At 32.3% G+C, this 25,909-nt stretch overlaps 1 protein-coding gene across 1 annotated transcript; it reads left to right on the plus strand.

Moving 5' to 3' along the window:
* Positions 1–2,926: 2,926 nt before the first annotated feature.
* LOC113511903 (catalase-like) lies at positions 2,927–14,726 on the plus strand. The gene is made up of 4 exons (XM_052894485.1): positions 2,927–3,099; positions 3,182–3,260; positions 6,507–6,855; positions 11,690–14,726. The coding sequence occupies exons 3-4, from the start codon at positions 6,757–6,759 to the stop codon at positions 13,112–13,114; spliced, it is 1,524 nt and encodes a 507-aa protein (XP_052750445.1). The 5' UTR covers positions 2,927–3,099; positions 3,182–3,260; positions 6,507–6,756; the 3' UTR covers positions 13,115–14,726.
* The last annotated feature ends 11,183 nt before the right edge of the window (positions 14,727–25,909 follow it).

Genomic DNA, 25,909 nt, shown 5'->3' on the forward strand with positions numbered 1-25,909 from the left:
TTTCTTTTGGAAAATTTTAAAGTTTTATTATTAGCATTATTATTTTTTTATGCAACATAGAATGGCAAACAAGCTGACGGCCTACTTGATGGAAAGTGATAATCGTCGCCTATAGACATGAGCAGTACCATGGACATAGCAGAGTATACTGTTTCGTCCATGATACCCCCCATACGTTGCCATTCCTGAGGACTCAGGTGTTATTTCTCTGTACCCTGTAAATTCACTGCCATATCCCACCCTTCAAATCGAAATACAGCAATGCAAACACAACTGTTGCAAATGTATATATGGCGGACTTAAAACGTAACGGTCGATCATAAAAATAATTAGGAGGTAGATTTACTATTAAAAAGTACAAATTAAGTTGGACTATCGAAAATAATGATGATGATAATGACTACTTAAATAATATATAAATATACTCACTTACACTTACACATACATGTATAAAATGTAAAAGTTGCACAGCCTTTAGATTCTATTGAATATGCGTGCGAATTTACCTTTAGCCAATGACGTCCAATTAAAAAAAAAATAGTACGTCTTCTGAAGGCAGTCAGATTGACTGTGTCTTTGATTAAGAAATCGACTGAAGTTCTAAAATTACATAATAACAGAAATTGTTTAAGATAACGTATTAGAAGAATTAAATTACCGGAAGATGGTCAGCGGGGTCTTTTTTAAAACATCACCAAAATTTAACTGCGGTTGCCAACCCGTCTCCCTCCTTATGGGGGAGGCCTATGTTCAGCAGTGGACAGTTTATACCTGATATGATGATCACGATATTGGTTATATAATGAAGAAAAAAATACATATAGTCGCACGCCCCTTCCTTTTCCGTGGGTGTCGTAAGAGGCGATTAAGGGAATTTAATGGTTGGAAGATAGGCAACAGGGTACCTCTTAAAACATCGCAAAAATTTAACTGCGGTTGCCAATCCGTCCGCCAAGCGTGGAAACTACTGGCCCCCATAAGGAGGGTGGCCTATATTCAGCAGTGGACAGTTTATACCTGATATGATGATCACGATATTGGTTATATAATGAAAAATGATACATATAGTTGTAATATTGACTATATAGTAACTAAAAGGAAAGATTAAATACAAAATAAAGCTATGATTCTTAATTAAATTTCTTAGTTAAATGTGTATGAAAGGTAAATAAATTGTAAAAGTAAATAAATTGTAAAGGTAAATAAAGTGTAGATATCTGCCGAGAACAAAACTATAAAAAACAAGACCTTTCTTAATGTGTAACATACCCGCTCTTGTATACTATTAAACAATAATCAAATCAATACTTATCAATAGCAACTTTGTAGTGAAAGCAAAGTTATTAATCGCTAATATAATATAATATATCACTTACATGTCTTATTACGTTTAAAATAATTCACAATGAATACAAATTATTACATTTAATACAATATTTCACGGAATATTTAATAATACCTACATACATATTTTTTACTATTCTGTTGTAAACAATATTTAAATTACTTGTACAATACTTGTATGAAATAACAATATAAACAATACTATTTATCACAAACATATGATATTTAATGACAATCGTCATTTAGATTACTAAACTACATAAACAACATTTCAATTGAATATATAAATAAGGGAATGAAAATAAGGGAAAAGTTGAGAAGTAACCATCTGTCCTGGTATGAACACGTGATGCGCAGGGATGAGGAGCAAAGGTATTAAGAATCAATGTGGATGGCTATAAGGCCAGAGGAAGACCTAAAAAGACATGGACAGACTGTGTGAAAGATGATATGGCCAGAATGGGAGTGAATGCGGAGATGACTGCGGATAGAGAGGAATGGAAGAGAAAAACATTACGCTGACTCCAAATAAGAATTTGAATAAGGGTTTGATGATGATGATATAAATAAAGCCATGAATTGATGTCATCGAGTCAATATATCTACTAGTAAACTAAAAACTAAACTAAGTAACTACTAAACTAGTCGAGCTTTCTCAAACAAATTATACGTAAGTGAAACCAGTAGTTATTACATTAAAACATGTCTACTTTTATATACCTTTTATTATTATTTACCTTTTATTATTATACCTTTGCTTTCAAGCATATATCTTGTTTTCAGAGTGACAAAGTTTTTTTACACTTTAGTGATGGCAAAGAAGCATACGACCTGTCTGATAGTAAACGGTTACTATAGTCTATAACCTAAGGACGCCTGTAAACCTTTTTCTGAACTCGCCTGTGCTGGAAAATTATTGATATGAAGCAGGCATAACGTAGGGAATAGAACTGAACCTTGATTTCCAACATTTATGACTACAGTTTTAAAACATCTAATAGACAGAAAGCTAACTATCCATTTGCACAACTTCTCCGGAAATCCTTATGAGGGCAAATTTAATCGAAGATCTTGATGCTGAACCTGATCGAATACCTTTAACATCCAACGCATCACTTTTTCTTTTTATAGCAAATGACCAGTGATATGTAGAGGTGCAATAGAAGATCATCAGTTGAGCGATTATGGTAAAAACAATATTGTTCAATATAGCATGATATTTTAAATATTCGAAGAGTTGTAAAATGATCACACGCTTCATCACTTTAAAGAGAAGCTATTGTTTCCTGTACAGATATGTTTTATATTACCGTGAGTACAATTTAATTCCAATAATAAATAAAATAATTCACTGTTATTGAAATGGGCGCGAATTGTAATTGATCCATGAGAGACTATTATTCAAGAGTGGAATGGTGTAATGAATAATGTTTATATATATAATTAGTTATTTTCCGATGTAGATAATAAAAACAGCTTGCACTGAAATGCGTCAATTGCATTTCTGTATATAAGAATAAATAAAGTATTGAGTATTTGCACAACTGCTCTTATTAGAGCGGTTGAAACTTCTTGCTCACTAGAGTGTAACGGCTAGAAAAGCCAACCTTCACTCTGATCTAAGATTTGGTGGTTGATAGCATGCATCCGTAGAACGCGAACAGCTGCGATCTCAATTTTACGTCTATAACATTTTCTGTCTAACCAATTTTAATTTAGGTAAAGATTTATTATAATTATTCAGAGTTACCCTTGGTAAGTAGCGTGTTTTCCGTAGTGCTTCAATGTATCTCTTCTATAATCTATATATTTATACAAGTAATTATTTCAATTCTAGATATTTCTACGGATGTGAAGTGATGTGTGGTATTTTAAACAAATTAACTAAGAGCTGAAATAGACTTTCCAATTATTAGGTGAGTATTAGTATAAATAAAATGTATCATTATTTCTTCAGTCATTCTTTGTCCACTAATGCAAATATATTCATATTATATATTAGTGCAGTCGATGAGGGAGATACATCTCTTACTCATAGACTGCTATTAGAAATTGTCTTGAGCTATTTGCCTCTATTAATAATTCATATAACCAATTAATCTACGTACATGCAGTATTTTTATAGTCATCGATTATCTAGTGGAGGGTCGCCCTATACTGCCTTTGTTGGCATAGAGTTGCCGCTGGACATTCTCTTCTTTCCATCCGTTATCGGTTTTTTTAGCTAGCCTATTGCCAATTCAGTTCGCTAATTCTTTGTGATACATCAGTCACTTTGGCTCTTATGAAGATATTCTCACTCAGGATTTTATTACGCAATGAAACATCGTCAGAAATGAAGACTGCTTTGTTTATAACTAGCAGTTTAAGACCTCGTTGCGTACCGCTGTCGTTTTTTTCATTGGATGTATTAGAAAATGAATTCAAACTCAAATTATTTTTATTGTTTCTTAGTTCTTTTAAATCATCATTTTGTAGAGAGAGAGAGAGAGATGCAGAATGACCTGTATTTTTTTTAATGGATGAAAATGGAATGGTAACCCCGCCTGCGCTATCGCGATACGCTGGCGGGGCACCAGTGAGGGATGATAGGTGAAGATGAAGCAGGTCAGTTGGCCCATCGTGATGAATTCATCAAAAATTAATCACGATAGTTTTCAGCGGGAACCACTTGGAGTTAGACCTGTTATATTATTAGTAATAGGTCTGTTGGATCTCATTGCTACCAATCCCTGTCTCCCCGGCCTATATTATTAGTATATACCAACACGATATCAGTGGATAATAATAGGCAAGGCAGGTCAATTGGCTGGTGGTGAAAACTTGACCAAAAATTATTCACAATGATTTACAAAGAGGACAGCTGATACCCAGTTTTATGGCGACACCCCATGTGACGATTGATGTGAATCATTGAACATATCTTTGTTAAAATTGTAACTTCACGAAAGTCTAAAGGCACTTTACACTTTGATAATAATTTTCAATAGAGGACAATTGTTTAAAATAGACATTTCTGATAATACCCTTAATAATCGAATCGAATCAAAATATGAAAAATGCAAAAAAAAAAATGCACACTGTTAGAACTTCACTGACGAAATATATTGTATGTTATTTTTCTTTCCATTTCCAGCTAACAGAGAAAAGTGTCAAAAAGTTTAGGATTCTATCGATAGATTCCTTTGTCATTTGTTTATGGGTGCTGGATTTCCGTCAAAAGAGGTGACTAGAGATATGAAGCACAATACACTATGATGAAAATTTGAGATGATAATTTTGACAGAAACATAGTAGGGATGGGGTAGTGTATAATCGTTAATCAATGTATCCGATTACTATTTTTGTTCTTTTATCACGTTTTAAATTAGCGAATGCAGTTTTGTTTAATATATAGTCCAATGTCTTCAAATTGCTTTTAAATAAATTAAAGTTTTTAATAGACATTATTAACTGCTTTAGTGTTGTATATTAATTCCTTTTTTATTTTATTTCTTTTCTGTCTTTTCTCGTGTTGCTTTAGTCGATGATGGTTTGCTATATTTTTCTTGCATTATTCAGGATACCTCTTACCAAGAGTATTTGTAATAACAGGCAATAGAGTTGCTAATTTGGGTTACAGGTAACAATGTTCGATATTTTGTCATTCACGTTCAAAATAATCTCGCAAGTGAAATACAAATTCACGACATTCACTGTTTAAAACAGTCTTTTTTGTTCTTTCTGGCATTGTGTATCCAAAAATAACAGAAACTTTACGCAAAACTGAATAACAAAAACTGTACGAAAGTATTCATAGGCACATTAGTTTATATAGATAGAGCATTGAGTGTCAAAAACGCGTCCGAATTTAGTCAACCAATATGACACATATTTTTTTAAAATTAATACAAAGCTCGCCTATTTTGTAGTGTTGCAAGTATTAGATTAAAGTAATTCCCGCATCAAACCGATTTTTAAATTTTAATAAACCATTTTTTCTGATGCATATGTTATGTTGGTATTAATTGTATTTGTACATTTTCATTTATTTTAAAAACGAAAACATATTCTATGTCTAGGTGTATTTACATATAAATCAAAGAATTAATAAAGATAAGCATAATTACGAACCATGCATTGTTTATCTTAATTTTTCAAATATATTCATAAGATTGTATATTTTTTAATTCTTTTTTAATTCAACTTTACCACGCAATTTTTCTCATATACTGAGTAATAAATGTCATTATGACGACTCTATTTACACACACATGCATAAAAAGGTTGATCTATTTTTGTCGAAGCATTTGTATGGAGCCACTATTTAATCTAAAACAAGCACCAAAGAGTATATAATCACTCTGTTTTATATACAAGGCACAAAATGAGCGGCGTCAAAACTTGTAATGATGATACTGACGAAAGAATGCCTGGCTGTAGTGTTGCCACAATAGATTTTTAATTTTTTATTTTTAATTTCCATGTTTTTTTCAAAGTAACAGCTAACAATGTAAGGTGACTTTTTGTTCAATGCGTATATTTTTATCACACAATCAGTACCATATATTATATTATAGTATACTTAGTCATTAAAGAGCCATTTTTAAATATTTATGTTACTTTTTATATATTCCATATATTTCCATACTGATTTTTATAGTCTGTTTTTATTTGTTATGCGTGGCAAACTAAGAACAAGAGTGGCACATCATTAAGTGGGCAGTTTCGATCAATGAAGTACGACATTATCTGTACGATTTTTAACTAAAAAAATACGAAACTTCATAGGCGTGAGCTGTCAAAATTATCATCTTAAATTTGGCATAGTGGCAAGAGGACAAAAACTAAAATGAAAATAAACGACGGATTATATGTCTCTTTTAATCCGTCTGATCAACGTGGTAAAGTAGGGTAATAATATAAACCACTTGTAGGACGAAATATTTTTTTTTTATAATTGTTGATAATAAATAGATTGGTAACTCCTTTTACACTATTGGCATAAGTCGATGGGATACCAGTGAGTAGTATTAAATTCACCAGGAATGAACCACGTCAGTTTTCAGGGGCCACTGTATTACTAGCCGCTAACTTCCCATCACTAATAATCCCTGTCCCCTCCATAGGGATGGGACGTGGTATCTTATATGCATTTATATAATTATATTTAACAATTTCAGTTTTCAATAGAGCGTTGCGCGTCGCGCTTAGTGCAAGTGGATAAACAATTTTTTTTATTACGCTTGAGAAACTATTGCATGGATTAAGTTTGTTTTGGCCCCACTGAAACAAGGTCACAATATCGGCAAAGTATATAACTCGCTGTTGGAAATATAACAGAACTGTTGTCTTTTCGCTGAAGATGGTTACGGTGTGTTATAGAGCAACTGTTTACATATATTAGCTCTGGTCATAGTACAATTTTACGATATGTTGCGATTGATAATCGTATTGGCGGCGACCTACGCTACACGGGCGCAAAATGACTCCGCCAGTCTGCAGACCGTCAGATTTAAACAGAATACTCAGGTGAGATTGAATTTTATCTCTAAATTATGAATAAAATTTAATTTTTTGTTTTATACTACTGACCTATCCGGTATTCGCACGGGTATATAGTATAGGAATCCCTATCTAAAAAAAAATATACATACAAGAATTACATATATTATTTCTTTTAAATCAGTTGAAAAGCTACAATGTAAATGAATTAAATGGACTGTATTTTATTTACAAAAAAAGTCAAGCGAAGCCGGAGCAGGCTGCTAGTAAATAAATGTCGCTATTCATATTACATTACCAAACAGACAGTTAAATAATGACTGTAATTGTAATAAAATCTGCATTTTTTAGAACAATTTTTTTTTTAATCTTTTGTTTATACTAATATAATGTATATATATTCTTATTTATGTAGGTATATATTCATATGAATGATTTAATATTGTATCTTTCAAATGTATGTCTATATATGTGTGTGTATGTGTATGTATATATATATATATATTTATATATATATATATAATGATTTAATATTTATTTTTTAATTTCTGTTTAGCACTATTACTGCCCACTCACTACTTCCTATGCCACTGTGTTAGGTTGACTGGAAGAGATCTCTTTTAGAGATAAGTTCACCTTTGCTAACATTGTTATTAACTTATTGTTGTTACTGTATGTTTTAGTGCAATAAAGAATATATATATATATATTTATAATATTGAATATAAAATTAGGGATTACATTTAATTGTTTGTATTCATTACAAACAAACAATTAAATGTACAAAACGATGTCAAACACTACTTAATTAATTAAAAAAAAATATTATCTACTAGTTAAAGCTACTTTTTCTTTTCTTCGTGTTTCTACCTTGAAGCAGTTGTGTTTGCATGGCTGTGTTTCGGTTTGAAGGGTGGGATATGGCAGTGAATTTAGAGAGTACAGAAGAATAACACCTGAGTCCTCAGGAATGGCAACGCATTGGGGGTTATCGTGGGCGAAGCAGTATACTCTGTTACGTCCATGGTACTGCTCTTGTCTATAGGCGACGGTTACCACTTTCCATCAGATGGGCCGTTAGCTTGCCATTCTAAGTTGCATAAAAAGTTATATAATCAGTGAGTAAAATGTATTTTATTTTCAATAAGAAATTAATAATGTTATAACTACAATAATCATTCATAATAGTACATATATAATTTATATTGTCATAATGATATGTCATTTATGTCTGTAATAATAATAATAATAATAACTTTATTATTATTAACAATTATCATTAACTTTATTTGTAACAAACTTAGCACTGGAAATTACAGTAAAAATAGGCACGAATTCATTTGGATCAGTTTAAACATCTGTGTCTGAACTAGGTTATAAAACCTGTATCTCAGACAACAGCGCTCAACCCTCATTAGATAGTATAATATTAGTTCAGCTAAATTTTTAGTGCTACATATAGAATGTTGATTTTATATAAATTTAATTCATCTAATTATAACTATTGGTAATAATGAAAATTGTGAAAAAAATCTGTGTTCCATAACAAAAAAAAAAAAGATTTCAGTTGTGGCAAAACCAGTTATTTTGATTTAAAAACTAAACTACTGGACCGATTTTGATAAAATGTCTATGAGACCGATTTGTAAATATATTTTTTCAGATAAAAGAATTTTCCAAATCGAACGATAATGAAAATAAAAATAACCATCTTCTTTAAGTCAATTGAAAAAATCATGCGATGCTTGGCATGCCTATTATTATCAAAAAGACTTACGATAACAAATTTTAGGTCCCTGAGTGCAAGTGCACTCAGTGACGCAAATGTAAAGCGAAATTGGCATTTAATTTTATCTTTTCCTGCAATTTGAAACAAACAAATATAAAAGTTTTATCAAATTTAAATTTAGCTATTATCAATTAAGTGACAAAAGTAACACGAATAAACTTAGTTGAAATTAACTTTAAATTAAAATGAAATCGTTAAATGAAATGGTATTGGCCACCTTCAAAGTATAAAAAAAAAAATTGTCTTGAAACTAAATTTCATTTTAATATTTTTCTTCTTAGAAAAAAACGTGGTATTATTATGGATCAAAATGGAACGGTAACCACTTGTAATACTCTGGTATTACCATGTAATTTCACTGCCATCTACCACCCTTCAAATTGAAACATAGTCATGCAAAGCACAGCTGCTTCACTGCAGAATAAATACGAGTAGAATAGAAGTTGTATAAAGTCTCCCTAAAAACGAGACTTAAAATGTCAAAATCACTATGTATAACAGTATTTGGCTTTACGTTTCCTAGAAAGACAATAATTACTAAAAAAAATTATATTATCTATTTAAAACATGCTACCGATTCTGAGGGGTCTTTTATCAAAATTTCTCCAATTCGCCGCGTGGTCCTGGCATAGAATGGGCTACCCTTTCCTTTCCCATTGTTGCCGTAAAAGGCGACTAATGATCAAGGGATGGGTAGCAGCGTCCCTCTTTAAACATCGCCAAAGCCTAACTGCGGTTGTGAACTCGCTTGCCAAGCATGGCAACTACTGGCAATACCCCCTTAGGGGGAGGCTTATGTTCAGCAGTGGACAGTTAAAGGCTGATATGATGATAATAATGAAACACCATAAATATATACTATTTTTTTTCTAGTAGTATTTGAAAATCAGTATTTCTATGGTCAACATTGGACGGTTAACAGCTGATATGATATGATGATTTTTCTAAACCTGTTCCTTAAACTAATGGTTTACTTTGATAATTTCTCCGAATTATTGTTTTATGAACGAGTTTTTATTATATTTTCAGTTTACTGAAAATATATTTTAGAATTCTAGCAGGTCAACCAATTGTGTCGAAATTTGGTTAAATTGTAAAAATCTTTATTGTATATAATTTACATTGGACACAATGTGTAAGATTTAATATACAATGGCGGATTTATCCCATATTATTTGGGATGACGAATGGCACAAGCTACTTTTTTCTTAGTTACGTGAACGAAGTCGCGGATATAGATTAGTCAATTTATAATTTATTTGCGTAAACAATGGTATAGTTATAAATTTTTCTTGTTGTATTTTGTATAGAGCGTTGTTATTCTATCATCATTGGATATGCAAATACATAATGTCAATAGATAATTGTTTCAAATAAATAAAAATATGTTTTTATTAAAGTAAACTTAATTATAAGCATTTTTATTAGTATTTTTTAATGAACTTATTGTCCAGTTAGAAATGTAATTTCAGGCTGGAAAAACGATAAGGAAACTCAGCTGTTGCTTTTTTAAAATAAAAAATGAGTGAATAACAAAAGAAAAATGAACGAATAAATTGATTATCACAAATTTCATATCGATACAAAAATTACAATCACAGTATTTTTAAACAGAGCAGTCATTAGTTGAAGTACCAGTTCACGTGTATGACGGATGAGCTAGATATCGTTGTGCTCAACTGTTAGGAAAACCTACCGACCCAACCCACCACGCCGCTACCTGCCTCAACATAAACAACAAGTTTCGATTCTGGTACCATCTAGTATTCTGTGTACAATTTTGCTTAGTAACTGACCACTTTAAAGTGAATATGATTTATTTCAATATATGCAAATATGTTAAAATGATCAAAATTAATTTAATAATGGCAATATCAATAAATGTTATAGAATTATAATTGAAACAGGTGTTACCTTTGTTGTCATTGTCATTTGTTTTAATTGCATATATTACAGCAGTGTATTTTATAATAAAGTTTAATATAAGTAAATAATTATTATATTATAAATGTGATATTTTATGCATTACCTCTTGACTCTTAAGAGAACTTTAAAATTTATCAGCAAAACGTATCGAAAAAATGAGTTTTTTGTTTTAATAATTAAATATTTGGTTTAGATTTTCTGTTAAATTGTACAGACAGCTTTCATATCTTTAAAAAAGCGTTTTAAAATTTTTGCTATATTCATTATTATGTACTAACTTCACTCTAATATCCAGTGCTGTATATTAAAAAATACTGGGACGTAGAAGTTTGAGATCATTGTTCATAAATAAACTAATTAAAGATAATAAGCTATTGCTATTAAAACTTAGCAATTATTCTTTAAATTTAGATAGTTTTGTTATTTTTCTTATATTTAACTTAAATACATATATAGGTAAATTCATCTTAATCGAGCACAACTATTTATTATTTTCAAAATTCACTTCAAATTTTCTCATAAATATAACATTTTTGCATAAAAATATACATTATAATAAATTTAATATATTTGTAATGTAGTGTAATAAAAAAATATATGACAATTTTTTTTTATTTTATTAATTCGTAGAAAAAAAGAAATAAACAGTATTAATATTTTTAGTATAAATTTCGTTGAAAAATATAATAATTCGTGTAACCTAAATTTTAGCGACGTTTTTTCCTAATAATTCTTTTAGTGGGTCTAGTAATTGTTACGGAATTTGGCATACATGAAGTATTATATGAAGGAGGATAGGCTACTATTAAGGTTTATTAAATAAATTATAGGTTTAATGAATATGTTTCCCTAGGATAGAATGTGATTATTGATAGATCGATATAAAAATTGTTATAGTTAAATTTAATTTTAAACCTTCGTGGTGTTTACATATATTTTAAATACACAATTGGGACTTGACAGAGTTCTTCAGAGGAAGAAGAATCCTAAATTCTTCTTCCTCTGAAGAACTCCAGCAATATCATTCTTTTTACTTATCGAGAACAGAACAAGTGAATGATTTTAATCAAGTTGAAAAGGAGTGGTGACTTTTTAGGATAAAATAATAATGGTATAATAAGTATATAAAACTATGTTGTGTTTCAGGGTCCAATTGGCATCATGACCACCAGTGCCGGAGCACCTATTGACGTAGTACAAGCAAGAGTGACATTGAATTCGCGCTTGATTTTTAATGAGTATTTCATGGATTCGATAACACATTTGGTAAGAGAGAGAATCCCCGAGCGCGTAGTTCACGCCAAAGCTGGAGGTGGATTCGGATATTTCGAAGTAACCCATGATATTACTGACATTTGTAAAGCTAAACTCTTCAGCTCTGTTGGCAAAAGGACGCCGGTAGCAGTAAGGTTATCTCCTGTAGTGGTCGAAAGGGGAGGCCCAGATACCAATCGTGATGTTAGAGGGTTCGCTATTAAATTTTATACTGAGGATGGTAACTTCGATATCGTGGGTTTCAATACTCCAATGTTTGTTATTAAAGATCCGCTACTATTCACAGCATTCGTAAGGTCACAGAAAAGGAATCCAGAAACAAATTTGATGGATTCGAACACATACTGGGACTTCTTAACTTTACAGCCAGAAGGTTTATTTATGTTTATGATAGTATTAGGAGATCGAGGTATACCCAGTAGTTATCGTCACATGCCAGGATTTAGTATACACACGTTTGAATTAGTCAATGAACATGGGGAAAGGCATTTTGTAAGGTTCCATTTTATTCCGGAAGCTGGTATTAAAAACTTAAGTTCTGAGGAAGGTAGAAACATTGGAGCAGTTGATCCTGACTATCTAACTCGTGATTTATATAATGCTATTGCTAATGGAAATTTTCCAGCATGGCAAGTTAGTATTCAAGTACTAACTTTAAATGATGTCCATACTGCTGGATTTGATGTATTCGACGTGACAAAAGTCTTGCCGCTAGACAAGTATCCACTGAGACCATTGGGACGCTTTGTTTTAAACAGAAATGCACTGAACTACTTCGCGGATGTTGAACAGTTAGCATATAGTCCATCCAACCTCGTACCTGGTATACTTGGAGCTCCAGATAAACTTTTTGAAGCTAGACGTCTGGCTTATAGAGACTCACAGTATTACCGTCTAGGAGCTAATTTCAATAAAATTGCCGTCAATTGTCCTATTCATAAAGCTTTAGCTTATAATCGTGATGGTGTTGCGCCCGTTAAAGATAACGAAGAAGGTATACCAAATTATTATCCTAACAGCTTCAATGGACCAGTGCCTTATAAAGACGACGATTTACCGTCTTTAATAGATATACATCAAGATGAGCCAGATAATTTTGATCAAGCTAGAAGTATGTATGAAAATGAAATGACGGCTGGCGAAAGAAGTAGATTAGTACAGAATATTGTTGAAAGTTTGGGCAATGCTGCGCCATACCTTCAAGAAAGAGCTGTAAAATTGTATACTCTTATCCATTCCAATTTAGGTAGCAGAATAGCTGATGGTTTAGCGGTAAATAGAACTACTTCTGGTTAGAATAATTACGAGGAATTTCATAGAGTTTGTAATAGATAATTCCAATAAAGAGTAGTATATAGACTTATTTATCTATGATATGGATTTGATATGTGAGGAAAAAATTATGATTACTTTTGTAGTCTTCACTTCATTAATGTTTTGTAGTCTATATTAGTAAAATATTAAGGTATTTGGTACCTTAATATTTGTTATAGTATTATAGCATATTTTTTATTTATTCAACTGATAAATGAATTGGTAGTATATCAAAAATACGTTTTTGATGTCTTATTGAATAATGTCAGTAGAATATATGTTAATGAAATTACCATATTGTTTAACATGATATTGTTTAGTTATTTATAAGTACATATATACTTTATGTCACTAAAGATATTCTTGTATCAAAATCGCAGATTTTAAAATAAATTGTGATTTTTATGTAATTAAACATAATTAAAAATATTGTGCTGATTTTTTTTTATTTTATAAAAACTTTCTAGCCGCAGAATAAAGGTCAATGTCATGTGGTACTATTATTTACTAGCTTTTTGCTCGCTATTTCGTGCGGGTGGACTTCAGAAGTAGGAAAACCAATAAAATAGACGCAAGGCAACATTCCTTTTTCAATTTTTGTCACTACATCGTCTTTCAGTTTACACTTCTCTCTTATCACAATTTTTTTAATTCTATCTTTTAATGTAATACTACACATACTTCTCAGAGTTCTCATCTCTACAACATTTATCCTTCTTGTATGCTCTTTCTGCCATACCCACGATTCGCTTCCATACATGAGTGTTGGTGTCAGTGAGTGTCACTCCCTGAACTATGGCAAGGCGAGCTTTGCTCGATATATTTTTACTTGACATAATCGAGAGCAATACACCGTCAACACTGTTTCTCGCTTTTACAAAAATACAAATAGGCAAAATGTTTAAAAAATATTATTTTAGCATCTGTCAGTTTTAGAAAGACCTCTCATGTGATTTGTTATTAAATATCTCCATATACAGACTTCGTTTCGTTACAATTTTAATACATTAGTAAGGCAATTCAATCAAATATAAACGCCTGATAAAATATCACTAGCAAAAAGTTTAGACATAACCCGATTAATTGCTATTATTTTTAAATGTTACTGGGAATTGTCTAGAGTTGAGAAAGCTAAATTAATGACTATGTAGGTAACAGTTTTGTTTTATTAATACCTGTTTTATTCTACTAATATAAACAGGATTAGTGGATTATTTCGAATTTATAACCTTTCTCTAGTGTGTAGGTCTAGTACAGATTAGATTGTATCTCTTAGGTCACCCGATATTAAGCTAAAGGACACCTGGTTATAATGTAGGTAATAAATAATGGTTTCTATAACCAGATCTGACTCAGTTGTTACGCATTATATTAGGCAAAATGATTCATTATTGTCTTTATTTATATATTATATTAAAGCTGGTGATATTTATGTATGCTTATTTAATTGCGTGCGTAGATTTGCGTTGAATCGCGTCCACTAATAAAAATTACTGGTCAATTATGTATATTTAGTTTATTTTATATTTTCTGTGAATGTATTGTAAGATTGGTGAATCTATATGTCAATAAACAATTAAAGACTCAAAAGTGATTTCTGTTTTGTTATTTACCACAAAATGAATCAAACCAAAGAAACAAATGTATGAGCTTTGCAGTAACATAATAAGCATTTGCACATTTTAATTATTAGTCTATTTTTTTTATTTTTTTAATTCGGGCTTGTACAGTGCTAGACATATTTTTGACATGTTCAGTGCGTGATAATTATGCTCGTGGTCAGAAAGATAGATTAGGTTAGGTTTAGTTTGGTCACAGATAATATAATGTTTATTGAAAGATATAAAAATTATCTTGTTTTTATAAAATCCTTACATTTAATAACTCACATTGGTAAATCCTAAGCTTTACTGGGGAAAATTACGATTTACCAATGTGTAGGCTTTAACAGTAATATATATATTACACTTATGAAGTATAAAAGGCGGTCTTATCGCTAAGCTAAAGCCATCTCTTCTGGACAACCTGTATAATATTCTATAACATTTTTAAGATCGCCAAAGGATATAGGTTCGGATTACTTAATCATTATTTATTGTAATCCTGGAAACATTATCGAAAGGTTAGATGGTGTTGAACCCTAAAAAAGCCCAGTCCTGTGGAATGTGAATATGCTTAGTGTGAAATAACAATCCCTATGAGCGATTCAAATTGCTTATTGTGTTTTGAACTGTTTTGACGTTTCGCGTTGCAGTTAAAATAGGCACGTTTGTTTTTGTTACAAAAACAAACTATTATGTTTCACAGAGTAGAAATGTTGTGTACACATAATAGCAAATTCTGTACGTCTTGCAATATAAACAAAGTGTGATTATATAAGCTGTGCTTTTAGAAATGGATGCAATGAAACGTTGTTGTAATATGAATGGGTTATAAAGAGTTCCTTTACAATTATGCTGCGGGAAATTATGCCGTTTTCAATTTTATTTTTACGTTCAGTTTCTTGAGTTATTTTCTTAAGAATGTGACGCATTTATTATGAACCTTCTACAGTGGTATCGAACTTCAAGTCGAAATAAAAATATAAAATGAAATCATAGACTGTCCTAGTCTAAGGTACTGGTTTATAATTATTATCAAATGATGGTTGTGGGACGCTTTCTTTATTGAAAGGATATTTTCGAGTTATCCTTGGAGTAAAACTTTTTAGTAATAAAATAGTTATTTTATAGTTAAGTTTCCTAAGTATATGTTTTAATATAAGAATACCCGGATTAACTTATGTGTATTTTAGTTGAGAATACTTGACTAGTTTTGGGATTATCCGGGATCCTTATTCATGGGCGGCCGTATACCAATTTACGTAAAATATTCCGGGTATTCTGACGTTATAATAATTATTTAATTGTAGGGTTTCTTTACAGATGGAGATAGGTTGATTTTCATTTTCGCTGAACATAAACATCCGAGATGAAGGAGTCTTTTAGTTATGGTAAAGAATGGGTACTTGCGATGAATCCTATTCTACTAATATTCCCGTGTATTCCCGGCATAGAATAGGTCATTGATTACTTTCCAGTGGGTATTATAAGAGGCGTTTAAGGGAGGGCAAGAGATGGGCAGCAGCGTCCTCCTTAAAACATTTCTAAAGCCTAACTGCGGTTGCCAATTGGCCTGCTAAGTGTGGCAACTACTGGCAAAACACGACAAGGAGGAGGCTTCTGTTCGGTAGTGATCAGTTAAGGGCTGATATGATGATAATGATGACTAATATTGTAAATGTGCATGTTTTGATGTTTGTTTCTCAATCACGCGTATCTGAACGTATTTTAATAAAAAAAATTACACGCGTCAGTTATATCAAAACCTAACACACTGGATATTTTATTTTATTGGCATATGTGGACAAAACTACGGGAAAAACTAGTATAGAAATAATACGAAAACGATCACGAGGAGAGCTATTAAAATCAGTTTGAAAATAGCAAAAACAGTATTTAACAAACGCATAAAAAATAATCCTTCTTTTAAATGTGGTACGTCCAGAGAATAAATAATTGGTAATATTTGTAAATTGGTTCCAGTTTGTGATAATGGAAGATACCCTGTTATTTATGATGCTAAAGATCTTCTTATCAGATTGAGAAAATGCTGTAAAAAATTGGATTTGATTTATATTATTCTAAGTTACCTGGTGTACATATTTACATGGTGTACCTTCTAAGGTGTCATCTATAAACTACAGATTGCTCGTGCTTAGTTTTGTGGACGGCGCAATCCGAACATATGGGCTTGATCCAGCTTCACGAGGAAGTGTTATCAAAAGCTAAGCTTGCAAACTTATGGGCATGTTAGTATAAGTTGCGATGTCTGGCGTCTGGGGTCGGTATGTCTAATACCTACATATATTTCTATAAAAATACCTACGTTATGCAGGCACATGGGTCACATTGAACTCTGGCGTTAAGGTTGGTACGCATTCAGATTATATGTGGTGGATAGAATGTGGTCAAGTATACAATACGAATGTGAACAGAAATAGAGCAAATTTTAGGATTTATAAAATTTCACAAGTCTTAAAAAAAAGGAATTCAGCTACATTTTCTGCGTTTAGAGGATTGTTACTAAATCCAAATTGATTTGTTTATTTTTGCAGTTTGAGCGCTCAACGGATAAGATAAAACACTAAGGTCCAAGCATCGATCTATTAATTTGCCTGAAGATGCCTCATTTAGAGATGAAACATATGTCGCAAAACGTGCGTGGACGAAATGACAGTCGGAGGTTGATCGTTAATATGGAAGGTTGTGAAACTTCTATTAATAGTAATAGTGGACAATATTCGATAATATATATGTTGCCAGTACACATACTAACGGTAGCGGAATTAAACAAAATAATTCTAATCAAATAACCGATTTGATAACATTTTAATGCGTAATTGGGAATTCTAAAGTTATAAATAAGTTTTACAAATATTCGCCCTAATAATAGGCTCCCTCTGGTATATATTAAAGTTTCTTCAGGGTCGGCAACGCGTACGGGATACTGCAAATTATGCAGGCATCCATAGGCTACAGTGACCGTTTACTATCAAATGGACTATATGCTTGTTTGCCAGCTTTGTGGTATAAAAAAAAGTTAGTGTAAGCTAATAATAAGTAATAAGACTATTACTGCATAATTTACATTTAGTTCGCTAGCTGAGCACTTTTTTAAATGAAATAATCAATTAGAAACCGAAAAAAGTTCAAAGTTGTTTTTGAAAATTTAAAAAAACAGTTACATAGTTGCGACGTTTCCATACTTTGTTGTGATCTGATTTTCAAGTTTACTGATTAAACGGTCGATGGAATACGATATCTGCCATTTATCTGGTGTGAAATGTGATTTCAATTATTTATTACCGTAAGCTAGTGTTGTTCTCTTGCTGAGTATGTTGCCGGCCTATTGCAACGTCAATCAGAGCGTCTCGGCAGTTTCGATATCCGATACTATCGTCACGTATCCGATGCCGGCTTTCACGTTTATCGATTGCAATTATACATGTATTTTCTTCTAAACACTTTATTATTAGATATTTATTTGTAAAGCTATTTGAATTTTTTCTTTATGGATGATAATGGAATAGTAACCCTGCCAGCGCTATCGGTATACATTAGCGAGGCACCAGTGAGGGATGATTGGTGAGGATGAAAAGGCAGGTCAGTAAGCCCATCGCGACGATTTTAACAATAAATGAGTCATGGTGGTTTTCAGGGGAACCGCGTGGAGGTCGACCTGATAAGGTATATTGATAACGATGGGGGCTAACATCCCCATTACAAACAATCCTTTCCCCCCAGCTATCTGAGGTTGTGTTTGTGAAAAGATACGGATGTAAATATGCATGTCTCAGTGTTTAGTTTTTGGAAATACTATTTAATGGCAGATTAGTGTCTCGTCTTAAATTTGCACGGCTGCAAATTTTACATATAAATTTTCTGTAAGAAAATATTTAAATATTAGTAAATAACTTTATTTTGTTTATTAAGTACAGACTTCAAAGAAACAGAAATAACAGCCAGGAGAATGAAGAAGAATTGAAAACTGTTATATTACTTACTTTTGTAATTTAAAATGCAAATTTACAACATATAATAATGGTATGCCTGGCCTTATAGGCTTATTTTGGTAGATGGTTTAAAAAGCTTATATTACCATTTAAGACCGTGTCCTACATAAAAAAAAAAAAAAAACTTTAATTATAGTAAAACTATTTATTTTGATTTCATAACTAAATCACTGAATCGATTTTGATAAAATTTGTATGGGAATTTTCCAGATCGTTTTCTAACTGACGGTGTTATGAGGCAACACTCATAAAAAAGTACAACAAAATTGAGTATTTCTCTTATCTCTATAATTTTTAGAAATCTCAATCTCAGTTTATAAACTTTAATCTCTTTTTTTTTCATTTTCTCTTTAAATTTAACCTTGCTAGTTACTCTGTTTGGTTTATAGATTCTTTAATTTGCTTTTCTAATACAGTTAATTGTTTATTATAGTAATATTTTATGTATTTATTTATTGTATGTATATACATATTTATTTATTTAATGTATTATGTTATGTATTAGTCTAATTATGTTTATAATATGTGCATATAGTATGTATTTCTTAACATTTCTGAATTCAATAATGCACAGCCTACTTATTTCTCTGTTTGTCCAATGGTTGACTGGTGGAGAACACCATTTGGAGAAAAAATGAAGACCAAAAATGAACACGAAATGGATTGTGAACCAAAAAAATTAATTACTATTATTACTCCATAGCACCTGCTCGTACATCACATCATATTTTTTTTTATACAACTTAGAATGGCAAACAAGCTGACGGCACACCTGACGGAAAGTGGTGACCGTTGCCTATAGACATGAGCAGTACCATGGACATAACAGAGTATACTGTTTCGCTCATGATACCCCGTATGCGTTGCCATTCCTGAGGACTCGGGTGTTACTCGTGTGTAACTTCACGCCATATCCCACCCTTCAAACCGAAACACAGCCATGCAAAAACAAACTGCTTCACGGTAGAAACACGAATGGGACAGAGGTACTCAAGCAATCGACTTTTGTACAACTACAACTACATAGTGTCGCCCATATCACCAGTCACGTGGCTGACATGTTACTCTTCTTATGTCAGAGATTCTTTTGCAGGTAAATATTGTGTCGTATATTGTTCTTAATGACAGTGTTCTCACGTTTGTCGGAAGTGTATTAACAGTTTTAATTTCCATATGCGATATTGAAGTGTCACTGCGTAAGTATTAATTTGTTCTTGTTAATTGTAATCTTGTAATCGTGGGAAATATAACGTTACCGTATTATACGAGTAGCATTGCAACATTAAACATGGGAAATTGACGCATAAACGATATTAATTCGTATACTTTTTATTTTTATAGTTATTATGATATAATTTTTTTTTTCCGCATATTGGAATGGGTAATAGGTTTCGTCCCATTCAAAGATTTTGTAATTCCTTATTCTCAGGTATGTATCTCTAAATGGGAATCGTTAATTGTCATTTATAGAAACAGCACCATGGATGCCATACAAAATATTGTGACGTTAATATTTTTGAACACTTTTTCAGAATGCGCGATTTCAGAGATGTTTCTTCCCATGAATGCTCAGGTTATGAAATTAGCTCCCTGTCAAGGTTTTTCAAAAAATCAACAGTATAGGATGTTGCAAAAAAGGGGTAAAGAAGTTTCTTTGGTGTTGCAGGCGTTTATGGGTTATAGTAACTGCTTACCATCATGTGGGCCGTATGCTTGTTTGTTACTACAGTGATATAAAAAAATGCTAAGATATTATGCTTGCAGTATCCTGCAGTTTCACTGCTTTACCATAACAATAAGGAGTAGATTCGATATTGTCAGATTATTTTGATGGCCATAGCCTTCAAACTGAAACAATCATGCAAACACTACTACTTCGGGACAGAAACACGAGTGGGTCAGAGTTATTTGAGTAGGTGAGTTTTCTATAAATGCTTTCATTGCTTTTAATGAGCAATGTAAAATTTTATGTGTAATTTACACGCCTGTCAGAGAAATAAAGGTAATGTTATTTATTAATATATGGTATATATATGAATATATATTTATATAAGCATATACATAGATTAGGTCAATGACTCTCTTTTGATTTGGGGTTACTTGAAAAATATTTATTTATGGGAGTGCTGCAGGTGTAACGACATTATAATACAAATATGGTGTCTGTACCTATACCTGACTTTCATATATTCTAGAAATTTAACAAATGATTTCTTTTATTTACTCAGTTGTGGCAGTTTACCATATAATGAAGTACCTTGGCAAGCGAAAGCCAGACATTATTGACTGTTTTTAATTGCACTAGACGGTGCCAGTTTTATGCGGGTTTTTACGTTTACTCCAAGCCGGTGTTATTTTAATGGGTGAAAATGGGATGGTAGCCTGTGTTATTGCTTGCAATATACCCAACCAGAGCGACCTCCTCGCGGTTCCCCCTGGAAACTATCATGGTTAATTCCTGATGAATTCATCATGATCCTGTTTTCATTCTCATCTATCACCCTTCACTGGTGCTCCGCCAGCGTATCCCGTTAGCGCAGGCGGGGTTACCATACCATTTTCATCCATAAAAAAAATGTTTGCAAATTGCTAAATCTCCGATCTTCATAGGTAACCCGCATATATTTTTTATTCATGTCTTAGCTCTACTTGATGGGTGTTGTACTAGATATGTATACGTATGTATCGTTTTATTTGATTGATTATTTAAATGTTACGTGTATTGTCATGTAAAATTAGAGGAAACGTAACGTTAACGTTTATTACATTTACATTAACGATAGTAATCTAAAACGCAGCGCACGTCGTACGAAATCCACTATCGATTCTATTTTGGTATTGCCAATCTGAATATTATATAATCGAACTAGTCATTTATTAAATGGATGGAAGTACACACTATTGAATAAGGCGAAATTTAGACTGGGACAGTGTCAGAGTTAATCGACTGAAATAATACCATTTGACATAAGTGTTAAATAGCACTTTTTTTTATACAACTTAGAATGGCAAACAAGCTGACGGCCCACCTGATGGAAAGTGGTAACCGTCGCCTATAGACATGAGCAGTACCATGGACATAACAGAGTATACTGTTTCGCCCGTGATACCCCCATGCGTTACCATTCCTGAGGTCTCAGGTGTTATTCCTCTGTACCCAGTAAATTCACGCTATATGCCACCCTTCAAACTGAAACACAGCCATGCAAACACAGCTGCTTCACGGTTGAAACACGAATGGGACAGAGGTACCCAAGCAATCGACTTTTGTACAAAGTCTCCCTCTGGCACTATCTATGTTATTACATACCTATATAATACATACTATAATACTACTACATATATTTGCTATATATCGCGATTTTGCATGCGTAAATAGTTATATTAGCTTTTAACTATCCACTCTTGTACATAAGCCTTCCCCTAAGACCCTCCTTAGGCCTTTTCCAGTAGTTGCCACGCTTGACTGGTGGATTGGCAACCGCAAAAAGGCTTTGGAGATGTTTTAAGAAGGACGGTGCTGTCTTACTTTAGTCACTCTTATGACACCCACGGGAAAGGAAGGGGTGGCCTATTCTATGCCGGGACTACATGGGAAATAGTAAAGTAAATAAAATACTAGCGATCCGCCCCGGCTTCGCATGGATAGATAGGAAAATAAATAAGTACTTTATATTAGTTTTAATAGGCAAATTCTCTATATATAGGATTAATTTATTGTAATTTTCGTATTTGTATTTTTTTTAATTATATATAGTCTTTGTTGTTTGCTATCAGCAATGGATATCTACAGATGAAAGGATTTAGTACTTTTTGAGTTTATTCATCACAAACAAACATACAAAAAATCTTTCTTCTTTATAATATCAGTATAATCATTATTCTTATCATCTCAGCCATTATCCGTCCACTGCTGGACATAGGCCTCCCCATAGACTGCCATAAGGAACGGTCCTGAACCACCTGCAGCCACTGACTCCCTTCAATGCAATTGAGGTTGTTACTTCATTTAGTGGAGGGTCGTCCTACACTGCTCGTTTGCTCGTACGAGGTCACCACTCAATATCTTTTCTTTATTTTCTTCCCATTGGTTGTCGGTTCTTCAAGTTATGTAACTGGTCACTGCTGATAAGGCGTATAAACTAACAAACAAATTAATTTTTAAATTTATAATATTAGTAAGGATTATACTGCAAAGTAACATAAGTAACCTGTACGTGAAGTGGAAAATATTTGGCATGCGGCTCAACTCATGGTAACTGACTACCGCCGCCCATGATCACCCACTACACCAACGGCATTGCAGGCGTGCTGCCAGCCTTAATATGCTCTTTTATTGAAGGTTATGTTGTCGTATCGGTACATAATCGAATACAATAAGTCCTCGTATTTAGATGCAGACAGACGTATATTTGATGTATTTGCTCTCGAATAGCTCAAAAACTGAATTCAGCCTGGAACTGGCAGTGCACTTAGTCTAGGGGAGTCTCGCCCGGTTATAGGTGCACTTAAGAGGGTGTATTTCGCTAGAAATACACATCAAAGTGAATTCTGCATTCGAAGTGTACTAAATTGTTAAATAAGGAGTAAGACGTCTACTACTAAAATTTAGCATTTATTTTGCATCTGAAATACTTTTTTTTTTAATATATAACGGAATTTATTTATTGTTTCTAAAATTTAATTCTTTTGTTTATATTTATCATAATTTTTACCATGTTTAATTGTGTAAGTCTGTAAAAATATTAGTTTTTTTTTTATAAAAAGTATGTTTATAATGGTAAGTGACTACCACTGCCTAAGAGTACCACATTGTGGAGCAGCACTGGAAGAATTGCAGGTGAGCGAGTGGTACTTTTAAAAACAATACACCGGTTCCTTGAAGGAAAATATTGCTGCTGGAAGTTGATTCCGAAGCGTGGTTGTGTGAAAGAAAGTGCCTTGAATAATGTTCGGTAGAAGACCGCCACTTCAAAGTTTTCTTACTTAAAGATTCTAAACATTGATTGATGAACAGATTTGAATAGAATTTGGCAAAAAGATGATATTCTGGAATTCCTAGATAGAAAAATACTGTGTTACATATAGTATTTTTTATTACTCACTCAGATAAAACTGCGAGTTACAGCTACTATGTACCTACATATATTGCATACATTATCATTTTAAAAGATTTTTGTAAAATATTTTAAAATGATAATAAGTTTGCAGTTCAAAATATCACATCATCATCTTCCTACCCTTATCCCAATTATTATTTGTGGTCGGCGTTATATGGTTTTATACATATTACTAAAGGATTTAGACCGGCCGCCTGCCTGACGTCAAAATATGACATGCAGCTCACAATTATTTTTTATGCATCTTAGAATGGCGAACAAGCTGTTAGCCCATCTGATAGAAAGTGGTAAACGTCACTTATAGACATGAGCAGTACCATGGACATAACAGAGTACACTGTTTCACCCATGATACCCCCCATGCGTGGCCATTCCTCAGGACTAAGATATTATTCCTCTGTAGCCTGTAAAATAAGAAAAATAAGAAATATTTGTGTCTAAATACGCACAAACTAAATGGAAATGTCGATGTTTATATATTACGAGTACAATATAGCAATATTCAGTCAACACATTTGCTATAAAGCAAGGATAGTCTGAGATCGATACTATCAGATCTAACGTTACATATCGAATTCAGCTTTCTAGTGAAAACAGAGCGTTTGTGGTAAAGTTGTGCAACGCACCGGAAGGCACCCGCATAGGTACTGTCCGCACAACACAGTTATTTATTTATTTATTTAGTTATGTTTAATGTCCCGCCAGTAAGAACTAACCTAACGCTCCCTTAACTCACGCAGTACGGTTATTAAATAAAATTATAAACATGATTGATATATTTAGTAGTAGCCTGCCAAAGATATTAGAAGCGGCTCAGAAATATCTAGAGTCGGGTTAAATACATTTATTATAACTTTGTATGTTAGCACACTAGGTTTATAACATTGATTTGGCTTTTGCTGTTATAATGGTATAATTATTTTTAATGAATAAATAAATAAATAAAAATTCTCTTAAGTATTATGTACGAAATAAAATAAAAATAAAATAAGCGTTTATTGTCAAAAAGAAACAACAGAGAACTTAGAATAGGAAGTATCATTTATACAATTAATGAATAATTTATTACATTATGAAAAGTATGTATTACCATCAGTCCTCAAATTAGGTTAGACATGTATCTAAGGGCCTAGGAGGGGGGTTATCTAATATTTAGTACATTTTCAAGTTATATTGATGGCAAAAAACAAAAAAAAGTATTGAAATCACTAACTTCGTTTAGAGGAGCATTCTATTTGTAAAATAAAGTTGCATAAAAAAAAATTACAAAGGAATACGGATAGATAAACAACAGCCCTCCTACACCACAGATAATATAATACTAAATCCTACACTAACACGAGCAGTCGGTTGTTAATTTAGCATGGAAAGGTCAAAATTATTATTTATCATCACTGAGGTTTTAATTTACGTGATTACTGTCCTAATAGTCATGTCTTAGTCATGTCTGTACGATACAATATGATTTTACTTCCCTATACCTATAAAAAGAACCAGTAAGAAACTTATTGGTTAATATTTTAAATATTTGTTTACATTATATGTATTTATTTTTAATGTATTTTGTCAAAAAATATATGGTAATTAAAAATACCCTATCTATCTATCTATCCTCTTTAAGAGTTGCGCTCTTGTCGGTGAAGCTCTTACCACTCACTACGATTTTCAGCGAGTCTCTTCATTTCTCGATACGACACGACACCAACTCCTTTTTTGATCTGGCTGATGTAACTATGCCTTGGTCTCCCTTTTTCCCTCCTTCCTTCTATCTTACCATCTATTATAATGTTTATAAGTTCGTCGTGTCGTATCAAGTGTCCTAACATTTTTTCCCTTCTGTACTCAATAGTTTTTATAATTGGTCTCTTTTCCTTAACCCTAAGTCAACATGTCTATTTTAATACGTTGTTCGCGTTTAAGCAAAATCATTAAGTCAGTTTGTACAAAGTTGTATTATTTTATTTAATTTATTATTACATTAATTTAGTCTGGTCACTGTATTCTGAAAAAGAAAAAGCTCCTTGATTCCGCTATATTATTTTT

Source organism: Galleria mellonella, unplaced genomic scaffold (genome assembly GCF_026898425.1).
Source record: "Galleria mellonella isolate WM207_F2 unplaced genomic scaffold, CSIRO_AGI_GalMel_v1 utg213, whole genome shotgun sequence".
NCBI lineage: Eukaryota > Metazoa > Arthropoda > Insecta > Lepidoptera > Pyralidae > Galleria > Galleria mellonella.